This window comes from Syngnathus scovelli, chromosome 2, assembly GCF_024217435.2.
Source record: "Syngnathus scovelli strain Florida chromosome 2, RoL_Ssco_1.2, whole genome shotgun sequence".
NCBI classification, from domain to species: domain Eukaryota; kingdom Metazoa; phylum Chordata; class Actinopteri; order Syngnathiformes; family Syngnathidae; genus Syngnathus; species Syngnathus scovelli.
This window is the reverse complement of record NC_090848.1, coordinates 14702069-14711236: the sequence shown is the minus strand read 5'-3', so window position 1 is coordinate 14711236 and position 9168 is coordinate 14702069. Positions and strand designations below refer to the sequence as shown.

General features: G+C 44.3%; 1 protein-coding gene across 1 annotated transcript; it reads right to left on the bottom strand.

Annotated features, from left to right (window-relative positions):
- Positions 1–220: 220 nt before the first annotated feature.
- csrnp2 (cysteine-serine-rich nuclear protein 2) lies at positions 221–8930 on the bottom strand. The gene is made up of 5 exons (XM_049755910.2): positions 8293–8930; positions 6121–6291; positions 5773–6035; positions 5012–5308; positions 221–4300 (listed from the first exon to the last, which is right to left on the bottom strand). The coding sequence occupies exons 2-5, from the start codon at positions 6278–6280 to the stop codon at positions 3644–3646; spliced, it is 1377 nt and encodes a 458-aa protein (XP_049611867.1). The 5' UTR covers positions 6281–6291; positions 8293–8930; the 3' UTR covers positions 221–3643.
- Between the last annotated feature and the right edge of the window lie 238 nt (positions 8931–9168).

Below are 9168 nucleotides of genomic sequence, written 5' to 3'. Positions count from 1 at the left end.
CCCTATATTGTAATAAACAGAATCGGTGGAATAAGTTAAAAAATATACTTTGTATGTTTATTAATAGATATATTTTAGTGGGTTTTTTTTTGTCTTTACATTTAACACTTTCTGAGGCAATCTGTGAATAGCAATAACTGAGTTACTGCCCTAACAAGTAAGAGCAAACTTAAGGAATCGCAGTGCGTGAGGAAAATTAAAACTGACAGCACACATACAGTACATTTCTTAAATGTGCACTTTATTTTTATATAGAAAAAGACCTTCTTTTGTCCACTTTAAGGGAAGTTTCATGAGAGAGGCTCTCCACAGCTCATTTGAGTCTTTCCAGCAATCACACTTATCTTTTGCTCACACGCACACATACTTGTGCAGTGGTCCCAGGCTAAAAGTGATCGAAAACAGCCGAGCGTGATGGAGACGGTAATCCTCTGAAGACCACTGCTTTGGTGAAGCACACTTGGATTAAGACGAAAAAAATAAAAGGCAAAAAAATTACACCAAATTCTCATACATGTCAGCACATCCCAAATAAAAGATGGTTTAGTGTGTTTTTTAAAGACATTTAAATAGCATAAAAGTTAAAAGGTCACAACGAGATTTTATCATCAGCACAAGAATGTGTCGCGGTAAAGCAGCAGTCACCTTCCTTGACCTCCTGTATGAAGAGTTACAGAATGTGGAAGGAAAGGGCAGTCAAAAGTCTGTAACATGAGCACCTTTCCAAAACACAGAATTTTCTCATTATTATGTTGCCCAAGCTCTCTAAATACAGTACACTTATGGACACACACACATACACACAATGTCACATTTTTCCCAAAATGCTCTTTTCTTCATATGACACATCTCTTGTTCAGAGGCGACGATGCATAAAATATCGTCGTTACACTAGACGAGTATCAATAGATATACTTCATATTTCACGTGAGGGATTTTGACTGTACAACAGGCTAGCTGTTACACTCTGGATCAAACCTGGCCTGGCACCCTAGAACGGGTTCGACTTAACAGACGGGGGGACATATTAACAGTAACAGGTCTGTGGTACTCCTCTTGAACATATCCCAGGCTAGACTGAAGAACAGATCAAGGTAGCTGTTTCAGAAATAATCGGGCGTTGCACTCTGGAGCAGTACAGGAGCTACACTCAAGACCTAATCTAGTGTTGGATTCTAATATACGTGGGGTTGGAATCAAGAGCTTGTAAAATAGTCTTGAAAGGTCCCAAAGCTATATTCTAGGACAGGCCAGAAATATCACTCAAGAGCCAGTTGCGGTTTGACCTTAGAACAGCAGTGTCACACTCGTGACACACTCTCACACAGACTGCGTTGGATCCAAGATCTGGCTTCGGATTAGACTACAAATTTTGGCTCCCCTCCAGACCCTCTAAAAGTGAGCCAAGGCTATAGTAGCGAACACGAATGATCGAAAAGGTGAAAGACTACACTGTTGTGGAACAGGCCAGGGGTGACAACCCAGAAGAAGAGAAGCATTCCAGTCCAGAGCAGGCCGTTTACTTGTCTCTAGTACAGGTGCTACTGTACACTCAAGAACTGGTTTGGAGTCAAGCCTCTGGAACCGATCTCGATTACATTCTAGAGCAGTGGTGTCAAACTCATTTTTTGTCGCCGGCCACATTGCAGTCAGTTTCCTTCGGAATGCCATATGACTGCCAACCCAAATATGAAATGTACGACGGCCTCATATTATACATATACAGTAAAGGCTAGTAGAGTCAGCTAATAAAAACGGCTAAAATTTTTGAAAACACGAATGGTACTAAAAATCGCTAGCAACATCTCTAGAAGACAATTTGCAATTTTAGTTTTGACACAAAGTTGATGCACAATTTGTCTTTGTGGCCAAATATAATTTACACTACGGGCCAAATTTGGCCCGTGGGCCAGAGTATGACACCCCCTTTCTAGAGCATGACCACTGTCGGACTCGAGAGATGACCAGAGTCTAGAGAGCAACCTTAGCGGAAACTCACAACAGCTGGTATTAACACTACATCTGGCCTGACGTTGGGCTGTGGGAGACTCCCTTTAATGCTCTAGACCTGTGGTTCTTAACCTGGGTTCGATCGAACCCTAGGGGTTCGGTGAGTAGGTCTAAGTGATTCGGGAGAGGCTCCACTGTGGAGGTCCGAACACACCTGATTTTTTGTGTAAATTCGTGACAACGCATATCTGAACTGGTCTCACAAAGGCAACAGAAGAATTTGTTTTGAGTTCATGCATTGTGTTGGTTATGTTCTTTGAACAAGGTGACATTCATGCATGGCTCATTTTGTGCACCAGTAATAAACATTGATGTCGTGAATTTGAAAAAAATACATTTTTCACTAAAGAGTGGTTTGGTGAATGCGCATATGAAACTGATGGGGTTCGGTACCTCCACTAAGTTTAAGAACCACTGCTCTAGAACATATTCTAGAAGGGGATAGTTCAATCCTGGTCCTTGAGGACCCCTTTCCTGGATGTTTTAGACGTTTCCCAATCACACCTGATTAAAATGATCTGGATCTTTATCCAGCTTCTGCACACCTTGTTGATTGTCTTTCGTTTGACTCAATCTAGAAAAAGGCCAGAGGTAACACTTCAAAACAAGTCAGCCCCACACTCCAGGACAGTGTTAGGTGACAACTTAAAGATTGTAGACTGACATGGCACAGTTCAAGGGCAGCTCTAAGGTTACACCATAGAACAGCGGTTTGACTCTAGAACTGAGATTCTTCGAATTATCCAAGGTTACACTCTGAAAGAGTGAGACATTAGAATTTAGAGCAGGCCCACATACACCAAATGTGTTGAAATCGGACTGCGGGTATTGTAGCGTCCAACAGGGGTTGTTTGAGGACATATTGGACCAGGTCCAGAAAAGGCCTCGCATTGCTCTCTACAGCAGGCCACTGCTTGTAGTCTAGTCCAATCTTTATTTCCCCCTTGCAGAATACAAAGTACAACTGTCTGTCTGCCTGCCTCTCTGCCTAGAAGAGGTCCAGAGTGGCTATCAGTTTGTGATCCGAATGTAAACATCAAAGACCACGTGGAGTTCCAGCAGTGTGGTGAAAGTAATGCAGAAATCTGCTCAGGCGGGGTTCTAGCACAACTCCAAGTGGATGAAAGTCGATCTTTTCCAGCGGCGCCTCATCCACAAGAGATCCATCAGACAAAGACTTGATAATATCACAGGCATTGCAACTACGACACAAAGATGGCGTTTGTGAAAGACGAGCAAAGGCTGACGCAGATGATCTCGGCCTCGCAATCACACAAACGCTGTACAGTACACGAGAAAACAAGTATTTCCAGGATTATTAGGTCAGTTTACGCCGTCATTTGGCTTGACTGCAGCACGGGCAGGTCTGCTGCGTTACAAAGTGTTAGCTATGTCACTCACATTTTCTCTTGGATGTCTCTAAAGTTAGCAAGCAGGACTTCCTCCTGCATTTTTTTTTTTTTTTTTGCATAAGGCTGTGTTCACCACCCCCAACACATTTCACAATGAAAGTCATGTGACTGCATATACGGCAGCATATGACTCCTGATCTTCCATGCATTCCAGCATCCATGACTGAGTTCAATGCAAAGTGTGTTTATATTTGTGCAAAACATCTGCGGAGAAGCGCGGGCTAAATGTCAGGAGGAAGCGGGTCCATCACCGCTGCTACTTGCACACTTTCTTCGAGACACCCTTCATGATGGCTGAGCTTCGATTGGTCACTTTGGAAAGGCTCGTCCCCTGGGGCCTCTTGAACCTCCTCCTCTGTCGGCTCCAGAGTGGCTGGCTCTATGGAGCTGAGTTGATAGTAGTTGAGAGGGGCGGAGTCTTTGAGAAGGTCTGCGGGACTCTCCTCCTCTTGGTTGATGCAGAGCACGGCGGTCCCAGTCGGGAAAGGCCCCTGCAGGAGTACCTCCTCCACTTGCGGCTCCTCTGCCCGCACCTCCCTCTCCCGTCTCTCCTGTTCCTCGGCGCTCTGCAGGTGCAACACGGCGGTCTCATTCTCCCGCTCAAGGATGTCCTCCTCCGCCTCCGAGACACACGCACGCACCCCGCTCTCTTCCGAGCCCGGGGATGCGGAGCAAGCGGAGAACGGGGAGGACACCCGGTCCGACTCGGCGTATGTCTCTCCGGGCACTTGTAGCAGCGCCCTCCTCTTCTCCAGGTCCAACTTCATGATGGTGTGTAGGTAGTGCGTTCGAACACGAAGAGGGTTGAACTCAACTCGGCCGGCTAAATTTCCACAACCATCTCTGGAGCAACCGCATGGGAAGGACATTCTATCCACCTGAAGGAGAAAACAGGCTTCGCTATTGTCTCGATTGTTCAACCCTAAAAATATTTACACTGTAGGAACACATGAACCGACAACCATGCAGAAGCCCAACTTACACATGAGTAACTTCACAAACGGCAAAGCCCAAAAAAAATCCAACAAGTTAATACACATAATAACCTTGTGGGCTTAATGGAGGCCATTTGTGATCAGCTCACTTTAAAAAAACATTTTAAGCTGTATTTGTGAAACAAGGGCGCAGATTTTGTTTTACAATCGTGTTATTTCCAACTTCAGCTCTTTAACTATATCAAAAATATACTGCTTAAACGGAGTTGTAACTTTTGGCTCTCTGCAGCAACAACATTTTTTTAATTCCTTGTTACTTACCTGACTGAATCATGCAACTGTTATAAAATGGATTTCGGTCGAGAATAAACACTTGAACTTTTCCTTTTTGTTATGTTTTTCTATCAGGTTACATCAATTACCTATTTTTTGCGCAAGGGAGCAATTTCATGAAGTCATCTTAGTTCCAGAAACACTTAATGATTTACCAAACTCCAACAGAGCACAAGTCTTCACCCTTTGCAGTCTATGGTGAAGAATTGCATTTTAATTTACTTACGTCGTTGAGGAAAATAGAAGCCTGTGTCTGTCCGTCCGTGGCCAAGACAGTCAAATCAAACAAGGTTAACCAGGATCCAAAGGTGAGCACCCTACCTGGCATTTGATCCCGGCCTGGCTGCAGCCGCAGTGTCGAGGGTCGCAGTACAGACGGCAGTCGCAGCCACATTCCTCCCGGGACAGGCGGATGGCTCGGAGCTCCGTTTTCTCACGAGCGTCGATGCGTGCGATTCCAGAGGCTCGCAGAAGGGCTCTGCGCCGCTTGGTGGGCAGCGGCTGAAGGAAGAAGCAGTCGTCCACCTCCACGGCGTCCACGTCGAGGTCCTCATCTGAAACGTCGTCCAGAGTAAGCAGTTCGGCTTGGGCGCACTCCACCGTGCCGTTCCTGGTCAGCTGTGTACGACAGTCAACCCAGCTAAAGTAAATAAAGTGTGGAGTAAAAACAAATACAGACACTGATGTGAAATATGTGCCTTGGCTTGATAAAGGTTGGGAAAGCAGTGCTCTCTCTTTTCTTTCCCCAGAGAATCAATCCACTGCTGAGCCCATTTTGAATTCCTTTTGCTAAGCTGCAGCCCCTTTTGCCCGAAGTGTAGTGGACTGTAAGACTTTGATTTTTTTCTCTAAAATGAAGTATTCCTAAGACTTCTCATGCTTCATCAACAAAACCATGACGGGCCATGGTGTAAAAGTGTGCTGCATCTCGGATGCTTAAATAAGCGCTATCAAATATGCCAGTGCGTTTTAAAAAGACTCTTGCAGTGTAATTCGTCCATAACTTAAACGCTTGGTGGACTGGTTTCTAGCGTACCCAATTAAGTGGCTATTTAGAGACTGGCACCAACAGCTTTCTGTACCTTCAGCTTGCGGGCGTTGAGCTTCTCCTGGCGCAGGTGTTGGCGTAAGGTGTGTCGGTGGCTGGTCTCCTGCTCCCGAGCAAACTCGCCCAGCGTGTAACGTCGGATGGAGGAGTGGTTGTGGGCCATGCCCAACGAGCTGCCCCCTTGGCTGGGCACGCTCGTGAAGCCCTGCCTCCGGGGGAAATAATACACTGTAACGGCATCGAAACGCACCCTCTTGCCTCCAGGCGACAGCTTGTGCTGTCTGAGGATTGAGGTGGCTGCGGGGGAAGAAACATTCAGGATGGAAATGAATGCTTATTTGTTACATTTGCACCAATGTTTCCCCCCCCCGCTCCCGCTTACGAGTGAATTCTGTCCTGGAGGATGGGTTGAGGCTGTCGCAGCTGTCAGCGCTGTCACTGCTGGAGATATCATCGTCAGAGTCTTTGGGTGTAGAAAAGGGAGAGCCGTTGTCCACCTCTTCATATCGTCGTTTGAGGCTGAGGGAAGAACCTGCCTCCATGGAAACTGTGTCTGAGGGCACAAGTAAGCACCAGTGATTATCAAAGCAAAAAAAAAAGTTAAAGGATGATAAACTGTTGCATGCAAAAACTGCAGTTGGGTTTCTAAAAAAGGGATGGGCTGTTTAGCTAAATTTCCCTAATTTGCCATGCGAGAAATTAGCCATTTTCACAAACGTTGAATCCCAGGTATTTATTAATTATTTTTTTCATTTCCCTCCCCAAGGTAAAAAAAGAAGGGATGGAAAACATCTGGTGCTGAATAAATGACACCCACACAAGTAGCTTGACCAATAATCTATATTTTTGAAACTATATTAAATTTACTTATGGGGTTTTGGCTTGTCACCAGCAACAAGAAAAGTATATCCTGTGTTTTCTAAACGAAATTCCCCAAATGAGGCTTTTAATTTAGCAAAGATATGATTTAATATGAATTATCTGAACATAATCAACAACAATTAAATAATGGTAGACAGCAAGACAGAGGGGAAAAAGTGTTCATCTTAGCTTTGTAACATTGTTTACAACAACCTCCCCCCATTTTTCACAAACTAATTTTGACTGAAGGCAGCACCATGGCAACTAGCTAAAATGGAATTACATTTCAAATTCAAGTTACAGCATTCACACTTCAGTGTTTTTTTTTTTTCAAGTGTTGGAATGGAGACATGACCAGCACACCATTTTAGAATGATGTAAAATCCATCCTCAAACCAGCAAGGTAATATCAGAGCGTTGTTACATAAGACAAAAATTATCTTGTCCTTGTACTATGACTAAGCTTTTCCATTAACTGGAAGTGGAATTGATGATTGACTGGTTTAACATGTCATGTGGCCATTTGTTCACACAGCAAGCTTTGAGATGGTGAGAGCCAACACAACGGTTACCATGGTGACTTAATCAAGACATGAGGAGGCCAAGGAACCTGCTTCAGCCAATGAAGAAAAAAAACAATTTTCTCTAATGTTGACTTGGTTCATCATTCAGAAATGATCCAGTGGAATTCGGAAAACAAAAATAGTAAGGCAATGCAGACAATTATTGCCTGAATTTTTATATTGCATATCAAACCAACCATTTGGCCATTTGCTACATTGGGAAAGTCCGTTTGAGCCCAGGGGGATTACTTTAAAGGGGGAACTTTGTAGCAGTTTGGATATTATATCTTTTGTGATACCCGCCCTGAAATTTGTCTGGCACATATAGTGACAGCTTTATGATGGTGATAGTTGACCTTGGAGTGGATTATTTCTGTTTGCATTATTTCCTATGGGAACACATCTTACGTCAATGATCATTCTAGAAAGGACCGTGCCCCACTGTAGAGCTTCCAGGGTATCAAGTACTGTATTGCAATAACATCAATATACATGACAATCAACAGGAATCACAAAGACTTTTTACCAACACACTGTTTGCCTATTGTACAGCTTTTTTCCTCTGACCCAAAACACATTTTGGATGCTGGGCCATCAATTCGGCTCGTGCCTCCTCTCCTAAATGATGCTGTCATTTTTTTGAGGAGAAGCAAGTACAGTGCTGTAAAGCGACCTTGTATTGCAGCATTTTTACCGCATTTAAACCCCCCGGAGAAGCTGTCAGGATGTGTGCAGTAATCATTCATTGGATTTCCAAGTGGAATGTTTTCTGTCACCCTTTTCTAACCGATGAAAAGCTCAAAGTATATATATCTTTACCATTTGGTAATGTGACTTGCTAATTTTGGTGATTTGGCTTTGTGTGACAGTTCAACAAAATACCTGACCGTAGAATAAAGATTAATAACCTACTACTAAAGGATGTATAGATAGATAGAAGCTGCTGATGACGGTGCAGTTTACAGAAAGCAGGATTGTCCAACTCTGGCAAGAACAGTCAATATATATATGAATGAGAGCACTTAGTATTTGCATCTACAGTATATGCAAAAATCAGTTTTCACGTGCACACGGTCGGGGGGGGGGGGGGGGGGTAAGAACGCTCACAATGACAAAGAAGCTTTTCTTACCTGGGTCACTAAGGGGAACTTGACTGCAACCAGCTCGTTGCTCTTTTCTCTTCCTTTGTGTTCATGGGTTATATTGAGCACCCTGTTAGACGCCTTTCTGGTGCCGGAACCAGCAGCAATAGACTTTAAAGTGACTGTCTACGCGTACTACTTCTTCGATGTGGTTGGAGGAGGCTACTTGGGCTCATTGTTCTGTAGAGCTGGAAAAAAAAAAAAAAAAACGAACCGCAGCCCTCTTTAGGATGTAGTTCAACGGATATCAAAGTGGTCGTCACGTTACCAGGAGGGAGGTGGGGTCTATTTCCGCGCTGTATTATATATATATAAAAAAAATTAATCGTTAAGTTTTTGCCTGCTCTTGACAGGGGCTTTTAAATGGAGAAGCCCAGTGACATCTTTAGTCGTGGTCCTTTTCGCCACCTCCTCGCTGGCCTCCTCCACCACACTCAATGGGCCGGGGAACGGTCCGCTGGGTCGATCTTCGTTTTCTCGCTCGCCACACGTTTCCGGTGTCAATTGTCGCGGCCGTCTTTGGGGCGAGAAGACGGTCTTTGAACCGGTTTCGCCCCGGCCGGACCCGGTCGCTAGATTGTAACAATGGCAGCCCAAAAATTCCTCCCGGCGGACATATATATACTCGCAGTGACGTCACGCTTAGCTTCTGCGCCAAGGAATGTTGGGAAATTGAGTGTTTGAGTTTGCCTTTGTCCGACTGGCATGCTGTCTGTCTAATCGTTACAATTACTATCTATCCATCCATTTTCAGAAACGCCTATCCTCAGTCAGTGCATTACTCATCTTTGCTACTTTAAGTTAGCAATAGGAGATTAATAAAATAAGTGGCGGATTATTGTAAATATTTTTGGCTCAAAAATA